The sequence below is a fragment of the Miniopterus natalensis genome, chromosome 1 (assembly GCF_054644295.1).
Source record: "Miniopterus natalensis isolate mMinNat1 chromosome 1, mMinNat1.hap1, whole genome shotgun sequence".
Lineage (NCBI taxonomy): Eukaryota > Metazoa > Chordata > Mammalia > Chiroptera > Miniopteridae > Miniopterus > Miniopterus natalensis.
In genome coordinates this window covers 50,979,000-50,993,261 of record NC_142081.1, presented here as the reverse complement: position 1 = coordinate 50,993,261, position 14,262 = coordinate 50,979,000, and the positions used below count along the sequence as shown (strand labels likewise).

General features: G+C 37.6%; 1 protein-coding gene across 3 annotated transcripts in view; it reads right to left on the bottom strand.

The window, feature by feature from the left end:
* Positions 1–14,262, bottom strand: part of MYO5A (myosin VA) — a 168,517-nt gene that overhangs the window by 63,062 nt on the left and 91,193 nt on the right. For all 3 annotated transcript variants that reach the window (XM_087821400.1, XM_087821398.1, XM_087821399.1), the window contains exons 10-15: positions 13,487–13,752; positions 12,785–12,866; positions 8,683–8,823; positions 7,121–7,246; positions 5,759–5,842; positions 76–237 (exon numbers count right to left, since the gene is read on the bottom strand). In XM_087821400.1, coding sequence (XP_087677526.1) covers positions 76–237; positions 5,759–5,842; positions 7,121–7,246; positions 8,683–8,823; positions 12,785–12,866; positions 13,487–13,752 — 861 coding nt within the window. The remainder of the gene's footprint in view (positions 1–75; positions 238–5,758; positions 5,843–7,120; positions 7,247–8,682; positions 8,824–12,784; positions 12,867–13,486; positions 13,753–14,262) is intronic.

Sequence of the window (14,262 nt, the reverse complement as noted above, 5' to 3'; positions counted from 1 at the left end):
ATGAGGAAGGAACACCTGAGGCTTCAGCTGAGTCAAAGAGGAAAGGATACCACAGCAGTGGCTTCCTGAACTCACCTGGTGCCCCACTGTTTTCTTGTGCTCTTTAGCTGTCTGGCCTGGTCGACCCTTGGTGGGCTTTGCAGGAATGCGAGTGAGGGGTGTGCGCCCCGAAGAGGTGGCTGAGGTTGGACTGATGGCCTTCTCATCATCTTGAAATAATTCTGGTAGCATCTTAAACTGAGTCAGAAAGAGCAAAAGGAAGTTATATTCTAAACTCAAACTCAAAATAAATAAACTCAAACTCAAATGTAAGTCTTTACAGAAAAAACATGAAGGTTTGCAATCCACGGTGATTCCCTTCCTTAAGCAAACTCTTTCAGAGTCACATTCCAGAAGTAATCAGTATTTGTGTTGGAAGCCAAGAGTAGGAGAGGAAAGTAACATATATGCTATAAAAATATAGGTGGAAAAATGCAGTCATTCTACAACCATGTTTGGAGGAAACAAAATCAAAACTACTCCACTAAGACTTGAAATCCTAACCCATGGAATTGGCCAGTCTAAACATATTACCTAGTTTGAACTATAATTATTTTATGAGCAAAATGCTAACTGAAAGTCCTGTCTTACTACTTTAGTTCCACAAAATGTTTTACCACTGTGCTTCATGTGTCTACCCACTAATTCAAATTGTGAGCACCAGCTAAAAAATATCACTGAAAAATCTCAGCAGGAAGAATGTCATGAACTAGTTCTACAGTATTATAATATTTAAACATTATGAATCAATAATAATTTTTAGAAAATAAGTTAGGTTATAGGGGAGTGGGGGTAAAAACACCCTGTCCTTATCCTGTAAGCTTTTATATTTGTTTTCAAAGGATTTATAAGTTGATTGCATAATTCCTGTAATCATTTTGTGTTCTACCAGGTTAGCAATATAAAAGATTATCCAAAGGTTTGGCATTTAGTAAGTGGGTGGATGGTATAAAGCAGTATGATTGGGAGAAATTTTATGGAACAAAAGAGACTTCAAACTAATCCACAGGAATATCGTGTATATGTACATATCTTTACAACAGTGCCTCATTCCACATACATAAAATAAATCCTTCTCATTTGTGAAATTATAATTGCAACTACCACTTATTTGTCTAATAACCTCAGAGTATCTCCAGGAGAAATAATTTCCTTACGAGGGTTCTTTCATTAAAAAACAAAATCAAATCGTTACATTTGCTATTAAGTTGTATATCAATCATAAGGATAATTTAGAAAATAATTCATGATGTTATCCATAACATACCAATAATGGTTGCTTGCTACACACAAAAATGTACTCCTTGCTTTACAGAATAAATAAAATATTTTAGCTTGGTTGGCTACAAAGAGGGAAAAAAGGGGGAAAACTAAGAGTTCCTAATAGATTTGGTCTGAAAACTCAGCACAGGGTTAAGATGCTAGGCTATTCAATGATAAGCCAAGTACTTAAGAATCTCATCTATACTATTCTATCATTCCCAAATGAATTGCTAGTTCTACATTAGCAATACCTACTTAAACTTTGTTTTTCTCTCTTCTGTGTGAAATGGTTAATAGAGCTGGGCTGCAATATCATATTCACCAGCAGGTGCAACAATTTAACTTAATATCTACAGTATTTACCAGAAAATTGCTTCATGTTTAGAGTTCAGAATACATATGCATGTACATATGCCTGTATGTGTGTGTGGTTTCCTTCTCATAGAAATCATAAATTTAATGTTCTCCAAATTGAATTTTCTTTAAAAAAAAAAAAAAAGTACATTTTACATTGTTGTATTAGAAACTGCTCTACAATTTCTTTTTTAGGCAGTTGTTCCTGTTTCCTCATGGGCCACTTTTCTCAGACTTCTTTCCTGGTTCTTCCTCAGGCCAGCCTCTAAAAGTCAGAATGCCTAAAGACTCTGCTCTTACACTTTTCTATTTTCGACCTCCTTACTCTCCCTAAGCACTCATCCAGTCCCACTGCTTTAAATGCCATCTAGTTCTAAAGACTACCCAGTTTAGATCACCTACTCTAACCTTCCCCACGACCTGCTGACTTTCATTTCCAATTCCTATATGACATGTCCACTTGGAATATCTAAATGCCATCTCAGGCAAAACATGTCCAAGCAGAACTCTTGATTCTTTCTCCCAAGGCCTGATACTTTATAAGTCTTCACCTCAATAAATGGGACCCTCATTCATCCAGTATCTCAGGCCAAAAACAGAAATCATCCTCAATTTCTCCCATCCTCTCACTCTCCATACTCAATCCATCAAGACGTGTCAACTCTACCCACAAATTATATGCCGGCTCCACCGCTACAATGTTGGTACCTCAGTCCACCATCTCTCACCTAGATTACTAATGCCCATCTCCACTCACCCTAAACACATCACCACCTAACTGCATATCACTCCTCATATGAAAATCTTCCAGACTTTCCACTGCAATAGGAGTAAAATCCACACTCTTTATCACACTTCCCTCCAGTAGGTGGTGGCCGCTGTCTACCCATCCTACACATCCCAGTCACCTACCATGCTCCAGCCACACTAGCCTTCTTTTTGGACCCCAAACACAAGCATCTTATATAGTCTATGTGCTCATCTGTTCTTTCCCCTGCCTTGACATAGTTGTCCCCTATTTTTTAGGGTACAGACTAAATATCACTTCCTCAGAGAGCCCTTCCCTGACCACCCCAGCTAATGCGGACTTTACCCCTGCCGAAGCTTAGTCACTCTCTAGCACTTACCACTTTCATATAACATTACCTAAATGTCTGATTAAGTGGTTATTACCTAACTTCAAACAAAAGCAGGAACCTTTACCTATCTCATTCACCTTGTTTACCTGGCTAAATTCCCAATTTTCTTAAATCATTTATTGAAGAATTTATCCATTCCCCACTAACTGAGGATGCCAACTTTATTTGAAGAGAGGCAGAATGAATTTGGGTCTCAACTACCCATCTGTTTTTTTCAGCCACAGCATAGCTTTACTTTTTCATGTACTTTCATTTTGTTGGTTCCAGAGACATGGAAGCATGGAACAGGCTGACAAATCTCAGAGGGAAGCGTGCAGAGGAGAGATTAACAAAAGAACTTATATGCATATATGTATAGTCCATGGACACAGACAACAGTGCAGTGAAAGCCGGAGGGGGGTGCAGGTGCAAGGTGGAGGGGGCCAAAGGGGGGGAGGGGACATCTGTAATACTTTCAATAAAGATAATTTTTTAAAATAAAAATAAATTGAGATAGATATACAGATATATAAGTAGGAAGATAAGCCTGGACATTCCATCTTGTTTCTTTGATCTGTCTAGATAACAGTGTTAACGAAAACAAAATAATCCAAGTAGCAGCTTCATGAATATGTGGGAAATCATTTCAGTAACATTATTCACTAAGAGCTTTTTATGCATGAAGCACTACTCTAATGGCTTAATAAACCTATTTAACCCTCGTAAGAACCCTTAGATACTATTATGATTCCATTTCATAGTTGAGAGATCTAAGGCATAAACTCAGTAGATGAACTGTACTTTACCTCATCAGTAAGCAACATGGAAAGCAGGGTTATAACTCTTTTTTAATAAGAGGCATTTTATTAATCCTTACTGGAGGATATTTTTCCATTGCTTTTCAGCAAGAGAGTGGAAGGGAGAGAGGAAGGGGGAGAGAGAGAGAGAAACAACATCAATGTGAGGGATATACAGACTGGGGTGGAGAGAACCTGCAACCCAGGTACATGCCCTTGACTGGGAATTGAACCAAAGACCCTTGTGCCCATGGGCTACCACTCTAACCACTAAGCCAAACTGGCCAGGGCAGTTATAACTCTTTTTAATGGTATTTGGTAGAGTTGCAATTCATTTATGTGCTCCCTGATATTAGATGTGGCAACATAATTTATATTTTTTCACCATAAAGAAATCTTAAGACACTTTTTATTAAGTTTATAAGACCTTAATTCATTTTCAAGTTGAAAATTTGGCTAGAGGCTGCAAAATTAAAAAAAAAAAAAAAGCCAAAACATATACACACACAAACTCAAGCCCACACTGTATTACCACAAAAATAATTCTATTTAAAACATATAACACAAATATTAACCTTCTAAAATTAGTATATCCAAGAGAACAAACCAACACTAAATTATACTTGCTTCCTAACAGGTACAAACATGTTAAATATAAAGTTCATCCCCTCAGGTTGGGTTTCTGAGGGGATGGGTCTCTCACTGGGGAGCAGGGGAGGCCTTTAAGATTCTAAGTAAATCACACAAAGTCCCCATTCCACCAGCAACAATGCTATATAGACTAACAGTCACTTCAAATGATTCCTCAGAATGCACAGCTACTTTCTGATAATTAAGCTGATAACTAGCCAATCAGAAAAGTTACGTCAGAATAAAGACACAACTGATTTACGGGTGCCTGGGGAATGGCAGCCTGTGAATATTCTATTTAAGCTAATTACTTAGGCAGAGTAGTGACACTAGAATTTCATGGTTTCCATCACTATTCATAAATCAAAATGATTTACAATCTTTAACTGAATAATATTCAGGGACTGGCGCTGTGAGAGAATTTTCTCCTATATATCAGTCGCATAAGCTCTAAAACATTTAATGCCCAGTGCCTATGAGGATAAGTGAAAAACTGATTTTCTCTAAAGACACTTAGACTCATTATTTCTTGAGAGTTAAAACTGGAATTTGGTCTTTATATGATCTTTCTATTACCAAAATAATTGAAAATAAACATTTTTATTCTAAAAACAAGAGTCAAATAATATTAGAGTTCATCTAATATTCCACTGAAGTTAAAAGGATTGTCTTAGAATAAACCAGAAAAACTGACAGTTTTAGAATAAACTAAAAACAGTGCCAGTCAGTAATCTAAAAGAATCTGATGAATATTTTTAGTTTTTGTATTGAATATTTGAATATTCATTTGGCTAAACTGAGTAACTGGCTTCCTGGTTTGCTCCCTATAGAATGAAAGTGAGCTGTGCTTCCCTTCCCATCCTTTCCCACGGAGAGTCAAAGAAAGGAGACTGGGATCAACCTAATAATCAGCCCAGAGTAGCCATCATAGTTCTCTGCCATCACAAATATTCTTTTCCCACTAGAAAGCAATGTTTCTAGAACTTATGCCTAAGAAAAATAACTTCTAAGTGCTTTAGACCACACCTGAAACTGCATTCAATGACCCAGAAATCAGTCTCCATCTGAACAGAGTGCTCAAGGCCAATTTCAAGTGCATCCCTTCAAAATAACACAGCAAAAATACTGTTTTCTCTCACAGTCTCTTGTCAAGGCACAAGAAGAGTCTAGAACTGCTGTGCAGGCAAAAAAGTCACCTAAAACTGAAAGACAGCACTGCATAATGGTTAGTAACACAGACTCGGAGCCTAGGTTTTTTTAAATTTGGCTTGAAAACTTGTTAGCAATGAAGTCCCTGTGCCTCAGGTCCCTCTTCTGTAAAACAGGCAGAGTAATGATAATGTGTCCTCATTATGAGGATTAGATGAGTGAACATTTGCAAGGCATTTAAAACAGGTCCTAAAACACAGTAAGTATTATACATTTGATTGGTTAAAAACAGTAAAGCTGATTTTGTTAGAAAAATCACTGTTATTGTTTTAAAAAGCTAATGCTTAAGTAATTAACACTTTAGTGAATGAATACATCCTGATTAAAGAAAGCCATGTCCATGGTTACCTTGCTTGATTTAAGAACTTTAATGTGTTCTTCAAAAACAGTGTCTTTATTCTTTTCCAGAAAGCCTTCACACTGGTATTCCACCTGAAAACACATGGGAAAAGCTCCTTAACTAATAAAACTTTTGAATAGATATAATCATCAACAACAAAATATTTATTAAGCTTAGGCTATATGACTGGCAATCAGAAAAGTGGTTACCACTGGTTTTGTTCTAAGAAACTACAAACTGGGTAAGGAGTATGTTAACCCTAGAATAAAACTCACCAAACACTGTTTTTCCCAGAGAACAGCGGTAGTGCTAAGCAACTGCTCTAAAAGACCCTCTCAAGTCATGGGTAAACAGACTCATCTGAAGTTAATTCTCTTCACCCATGCTGGCAGCTCCTCCAAAGCTGACCCAATGTATCTCCTTCTAACCTAGTTCACCATGCAGCAGAGGTAAATCTCCTCTTGGGAGGGAAGGTCAGAAGGAACAAATGGCTCACTGACAGAAGAAAGTAGAAGAGCTGCCGATGGATGGAAGTGGAGGCTGGTAAATACTCTATGATTTGGTAAGTGGAAATACTTGAGAATGGACTATTCCTGCTTCCAAAACCCCAGCGACTTAAGCCCTACCATACAAGGGGCTCCCAGCCTGTACCACAAAGCCCTTAGGTGGCCCTAAAGTCATTCCAAGGTTTCCAGTCAGAATTAAGCAGGACTCAAAAGGCCCCCAAATCCTGACGGAGACCCTGAGAAGCTTACTCCACAGCCTATCCTACAACTTCCTTGGAACATAAATTAGTCCTACAGCTCTTGATTTTTCTCAGTAGACTAACTATAGAATTTGTGGGGCAGCAAGTCTGCCTGCCTTGCTACTAGGGACCCAGTGAATCAACAACAGAGAGTGACACAAGTCCACAGTTTCTATTCTGAAACCCTTGGGGTCAGCTATGCTTTAGAGCTCAGAATTTTTCAGCAAAGTCCGAGGGAGCAAACTCTGATCAAATACATTATTTCTCCACTGAAATATGTAAATATCCAGCCTAACTGGGATAAGTAAAGACTATAAAAAACCTCATGTTAGTTCAGGTCAGAGATTAGGTTTAGCCACTAGATAAATTATGAAAAGACTTTTGGTTTTCAGAGTTTCTTGAATTTCAAAATTATAGACAAAGGATTGTACACCCATATTTATTTCATAATTCCACTTAACTTAAAGGAAAAGAAAAACAACAAGCCAACAATCGAGATTACTTTTCCTATAAGGCCCTAAAGAATGCAAACTTCAGCCAAGAAAAAAATGATGCCTCTTGACTACTGATTTTTCCCCTCTTTGAACTTAAGTATTCAAAAAGAGAACAAATAGAGCTTCCTTACTTTGTCAGCAAAATGTTGGATGATGAAAGCTTTGTTTGACATACGGGGCTTTTCAAAGAGGGCACATTTGTTCAAATGTGTGTTGTACAATTTCTGGGCCCAAGTGTCATCTGTACCTTTAGGCATCTACATTTAATTTAAAAAAAGAGAAAAAAAACAAGGTGAATATTGTTATGAGACATTTATGATGCATTAACTAAGAGACCATTTTTCATATTCAGTTTAGGAACTCATTTCTTCCACATTTCTCTCTTACAGGCCAAGAGCCAATTATTAACAGAGAACAATGACTGAGACCTTCCCATGGCAACTCAATCTGCCTATAGCAGGAGTCATCAAATAAATATTCAACTTTCTTTTAAAACAATAAAAGCCTCACAAATGAAAGATGAAATATCATGACTATCATGTATTTTCTAAAAATTTATTAAGGTAACATAGTGAATATCTATGTAACTCAGAAAGGTATAAAAGGGAGAGTAGTCTCCTCTCACCACTCCAGTCAACTTCTTTATCTTTCTGTCTCTAAAGGCATATAAGCAAATAGGATATCTATAAACTCATTGCATTTTTCTTCTTAATAATAGCATTCTTGTATTTATGGTCACTGTGTTGTTACTGATTTTTATAACAATGACTTCTTTTACATATATACCCTGGATATGTTTGCAAGTATATTCAGAGGGTAAACTATATGTATTTACATATATATATGTATATACATGTATTTATAAAATATGTATGTATTTACAAATTTGATGAATATTGTCAAATTCCTCTAAAATATGTTGTACTAATTCATGTCCTTCATCAAGAATATATATGCAATAATATTCATTTGGTAGTATAAAATGAAAGGCATTATTAAATTTAAACTCCTGACAGGCAAAAAACAATAACTTGTTTTTGTTTTGACTTGCATTTTCGTTAACTTTGAGTAAGGCTGAGGATCTTATATGCATTCTGAATGTTGCAGAAAATCTGATGCTTAGGAGGATCAATCTATGTTTCAGTTGTAGCTTATGGCATATAAACTAAATAAATTAAAAGAAAGAATAGGTTATTTGTCTCAGATCACTCAATTAGCAGTAAAGTTGGGATCTCATATTTTTCTAACATGCTGCATCTTCAAATTTAAAGCTAAAATTCCCTCCCTACCACACTTATCAGTAATAAAGAACTAGTCAAACTTTAAATTATGGATATTTAGAACAATTATTCAAAATATCTTTTGTAATTTCTTGCATTTCATTAACTATAGCATACAACTGAACAAAGTACCAAATGTAAGCATACTGATTAAGAGAAGTGTCTAAAATTAGTAGTAGCTGTATCAAATGTCAATTTTTCATGTAACTTAGAATTAGCTGAAAAGAGAAGGGAAATTCTCCTAGTTTCACTTGTATTTAAAGGCCTTTGGGTCTAGCGGCCCTTCAAAATGCAAGTTAGAATGACCCCCATAATGGCACCTCATAGTAGACTATGAATCTCCGCTTTAACCCACTTACCTTCTGACCTTGCTAAATCTGGATACACTAAGTACATCAGGGAATCATACTCACTTTGCATTCCTCATCCAGCAAATCTAGAATGCCCAGTTTAGATTCTATAAGATTAATGCAAGGCTGATTATCATAAAAATCTATGAGAGTCCATGGAATTTGTTCCTTCATATATTCCTCTTGCTCTAATTTGAAGACATGCTGAAATCAAAAAGAAAAAAAGTGGCATTACTGCATCATTATCAGAAATGATGTTAGTCAAGAAACAACGTTATGTAAAACACTCTAAGATACCAACATAATTTGAGATCATCCATGGCTTTTCCAGCAACAACAATCTCGTGGGAGAAATATGATTTACACAAAGAGAACAGGAAAATAAAGCAAACAGAAACCACAAACAGTAAACAACTACACAGAGTTCTTGATGAACAAGTAAATCTAGGTATGCAAATATTTTAAGTAGCTGACAAATGTAGCAGTTTTCAATTTTGGATATGTATTTATCCAAACTATATACATTTTGGCCTCTTAAGTTATTGCATAGTGCTGTTAAAATACAGGCACAGAAATGCCTGTGCTGGCCTTGAACAGCTCTGCAAGTGGATACCCTCCAGACTACTGAACCATGCTGGGTGATGCTTATAGCATAACAAAGTAATTCTGTTAAGGGACTGGGGTTGAAGTTCAGGTTCCTCTGAGTTAGGTAACAGTTGGTCTTTTGTGTCTGTCTTGATTATTCTGCAGAGTCAGGAAATCCACCACTCACTTTTCTGGATTCTACATCTAACTCTGCAAGCAACTGGCTTCACTATCAATTCATGCTATTTCTGCTTCGGCCACCACTCTCACCATTGCTTCTAATCTTCAGTCATTCACTTAAGTAAAAATATGTACTGACTGTCTACCATGTGCCAGTCACCAAACACCATTAACAAACAGATGTGGGCTCTACCTTCTTGAAGTTTGGAGACTAGTGGGAGAAGCAGACAGAAATCAAATAATCACAGGGAATATAATTACAAACTGTAATCTTACAGAGGAAAATAACATGACTATGAGCAAGTGTCCTCGTCTAATTTGAACACAGTGGTGAGCGAAGGCTTCCCTGAGGAAAGGCTGTGTGATCTGAGCTCTGCAGATGAAGGGGAGTTAAGTGAGTCCGGGTGGGAAGGGCAATCCCACCTCTGCTTCAGGCCACCCAGCCAATGCAGGCCACCCACAACTTCTAGTCTCTGCAGATGCTAATGATCTCCATTTATAGATCTGAGGGGTTTCTGCTTTCTTCTTTCTTGTCTTCCTTGGCTTGAGCACACATCTTTCTACTTTTCTGTTAAGATTAGCCCTCTGTGGCTATGACCAGATGACACATATTAGGACCAAAACCCCATAAAAACTTAAGTGCCACCAAGATTTCTGATCCATACTCTCTTATAATGCCATTCTTGGGTCATCTGCAGCATTTGTAATCTAACCAGCTGCAATAAGCTTTAGTCAAAAAAACCTGGTCATCTGTATGAATATTTATGTCATGCTAATTAGAAAGCAAATTTCTTCTATTCTTTTGATTAATGAGAAGGCAAATGAGTACCATGTGTTGGCAGGATGCCCTGATTGATGGTACCAATATTTTCTAAAACAATGAGCCCTCCTTTTAATTCATTAATTTATATGCAGTCTCCACACTGACAACAGAAACATGGCTCTGGGCTTTAAAACAGGGCTTTTTTCTCATGCACATCTCTATGTCTAAGTTTGGAAAGTGAATGGGACTCAACAATTTTGGATGCTCAACTGTCAAAAAGACAATGTGGCATGATGCTCAAGATGGCAAGAGATCCTGGTCAACACGGCAATGCCTCCGCGCACTAGGCATGCCAGTCCATGTCTTTCATGCCCACTGCCCTGCCCGCAGCCCCTGCTGAGGGAGCAGCCCTAAGCAACCAAGTTCCTTACTGTGAGACCCCGTGTTCCTAGTCACAGCTGACTAGGCCAAGTGTGGGTATTTGAGGGCACTCTAACTGCCAGAAACCTCTGATGAAAAATGAACGGGGTAATCAGTAGAAGCTGCAGCTGAAAAAAGTCCAGAAGGATGCCAGGTAAGCAAGTTAAGAGAATGGGAGGCGCATTCCAACCACTTCTGGGTTCACAGGAAGTACGAAGTGAGTAAGCAGAAACCCTAAGGTAAAGAAAATACATACAGAATAGAAGAATATGCCATCTAATAATAAGAGGGAGGGAGTGGAGCGGCTGTGCAGAGATGCAGTATGGTGTGTGGTATGTGGTGTGCGGTGTGTGGTGTGTATATAGGACAGAGGGAGGGAGGGGGAACAGATGGATAGAAGCAGAAAGAGAAACAAGAGTCAGAAACACACATTCAGAGGCCTGAGGCCTTTGAGAGACAGTCCCTAATGAGGTTGGCACTGGTTCCTTAGTACTTCCAGTCACCCTGTACCAGAATGTGCTGGGGAAGAGCAGAAGGCTGTGGCACTGATTAAAGTATTGAGAAATATTAAGAATCTATGAAAAACCTTGACAAAAGATAATGTTCAATTTGGTCTCTTACGGGTTTTTATTAATGTTCCTGATGCAGAGATGAAAAATACACCATCATGTTCTTATGAAAACAGCCAAAGCCTAAGGTTTCAAGATCACCTCTACCTCATTTCACTGTGCTAAGTAGCTTAATCTGCTAAATAAAGATGGTCCAGATTTTTATCAAAGTATATGCAATATATTTTTTAAATCAAACAGTCTACAAGTTTTATGACAAAGCAACAATCCCTTGTCTCATCCCTCCTCACTCCCTGGTGGCAACCACTTTATAACTCCCTTAGCTATTATTTTAAAAATTGATTTGAGAGAGAGAAACATTGATTTATTGTTCCACTTATTTATGCATTCACTGGTTGATTCTTACATGTGCCCTGACAAGGGATCAAACCTGTAACCTTGGCATATCAGTTTGACACTCTAACCAACTGAGCTTCCCAGCTAGGGCATTTCTCCCTTAGATATTTCTTCTGATATTTACCTTTAAAGAATATGCTTATCAGCTATTTTTAAATTTATTTATTTGAAACATTATCTATTGATTTCTTGATAAGATAGATGAGGCTAAATTCACATATATCACCTCTTAATTGCTATTTTAAAATCTTGTTTTTACTAATTTTGTAACTAAAATAATATCTTTAAACTTCTATTTTTTTCTTCATTGACTATAGACTATACCACTTGGCCTCTGTCTCTTTGTAAAAAGAAGATATTTATTAAGGGCTCTTTTCCTGTCCTTAAGCTCTCTTCTCTTCCATGTATCTTCCAGTTCCTGCGGGTGACTCATTTTTATACCCTCTTTCATCAATACTAATAACTGGCACTAATCTTGCACTAAGAACTGCTCCTGGCATGTGGTGAGCACTTTACATATCCCAACTCATTTAGTCCATAGAACTATATGCAGTAGGTACTATTATTATGCCCATTATACAGATGAGGAGACTAAGGCCAGGAAAGTCAATTAACTTGCCCAAAGTCCCCTGGATCAAAGCAGAGTAGGACTGTAACCCAAGCAATTCACCTCAGGGGCTCTGTGCTCTTCACTATTACAAGGTGCTACCCCTCATTTTTAAGTGCCTTCAAATCCCTCAACATCATCATGATGATCTCAGGTATTTGATATTACTACCTCACAAGAGGCACTCTCAAAATATGCCCAATGCCATTGTCTCTATGAATGTCTCAAACTGTTGAAAAGAAAATATGAAAAAAATATGTAGAAAAGAGAGTATGTTCTGAACTTTTGTTGAGGCATCTTGCAAAGAGTTAAGATAGTCATAACTCCACATATAATTAGCCCCAGGAACAACAGACTGAAGGATATCCCTAAGCTCAAAACTTTCTGCTTCCCTCACTCAACTAATTTGTATAAAATATTCACTATTCTCCACAGCAATCCAAGGCTGACCTTGAAGCCTCTTTGACCATAAACATTTTTCTACTGTTGCATCATTTATTAATCATAAGTTCCTCAGCAGTTTAGCTGTTCTGAACACCAGGTAACAGTTCTAACTCATAACTTCATTTCAGGAACCAGACTTTAAATGCAGAGTAGGAATTTGAGAAAATGATCTATAGCAGATTATAAAAAGAAAAATCTTACCAGATTGAACTGCTGCTGTAGTTTTTCATTTGCATAATTTATGCAAAACTGTTCAAAACTATTTATCTCAAATGTTTCAAATCTGTAAAACCAAAAATAATATGGGAAGAGAAAAGGGAACAAGTAGTTTGTAAAAAATATTCAAAATGTACATATTAGAAAGAAATAGGAAATTCCCCAACATTGTGAAACTTTCCTTCTACATCAGTGAAGATAAAGGTCTATGTCAGTAACATGGGATATACACCCAGCAGATAGGCATCAGTTGAGTGGCAGAGAGATTTTTTAAAAGACTCCAGTATGTAGATGTATTCAACAGGATGAGTTTTTGAGGGCTAACTCATCCCCGAGTGGCAACACTTGGTATTATGATAAAGCCATTGCTCTTGTCAATGTATAGACCCAGTGTCTACACACACATAGAAGGGAACTGGGAATAGAGATTGCATAGGTTCTTTGAAAAACTGAACCAGATAATGAAAAATTAGGCATCAAAAAGCACAACTGTACAGGGGGGAGTTAAACAGTTAAAGAAGGGTACCCAGAGAAGGAAAACTAGCAAATGAAATTAGATTTTTAGAAATTCTCTTCTAATTTTCCCTTCTTACCAGTAGGAGACAGAATCAAATGCCCATGTAGAGTTACTAGAAAATCTCCAGGAAGAAATGCTCTCTGGCAGGTCACTAAGCCAAATATACCTACCCATAAATGTCCAGCACTCCAATAAAAGAGTGCTGTTTGACTGCAGAATGGAGAGCCTGATTGACATGATCTACGATCCAGTTAAAAAGCTTCGCATAGATGTGCTTGGCTAAAGCATCGCGGGCATTCGTGGCCTGCAGCTTGGAGATGGGCTTGATGTACGTCTCCGTGGCAGTGGCCAGCTTCCGATGGCAGAGCCAGTGACACATCTCCTCATAGTCCACACCCATGAGGTCACAGAAGATGCTGAGAGGTTCATGCTTGGGCTGCCGAAAGAGAATGGGTTATTTCCTATGACAAGATCAATCAAATAAGAATTTACTACAAAATACTAACAAAGTGGTAACAAAACCCAGCAATTTCTTGGTTATAATAAACACCAAGATCACTAAAAGCTGATCAGTGATGACAATCAAGATCACCCATCAAACCAGCATCTAGGCAGCATTTGTAATCTCTTCTGGGGCTCATTTCAAAAATCACCTGTCTCTTCAGAATGTTTGTATCTCTTTTCAGACACATTCAGTCGGTCAGTCAGAAAATCAGTCAGCCTGCCAACAAATATTTACTGAGTGCCTATTATATGCCAGTAAACAAAAACAGATGTGGTTCCTGTCCTAAAACTTATAGTTTTAGGGAATGGATATTCATCAAATAATTGCTCCCTAAAATGTAATATCGCTACAAAGGAAAAGGGTACCACAGTAAGATTTCCATGTGAGAGGCATGTGCCCTTTTCAGGGAGGCAGGAGACAGCTGCCTTGAGATCGGAGTTC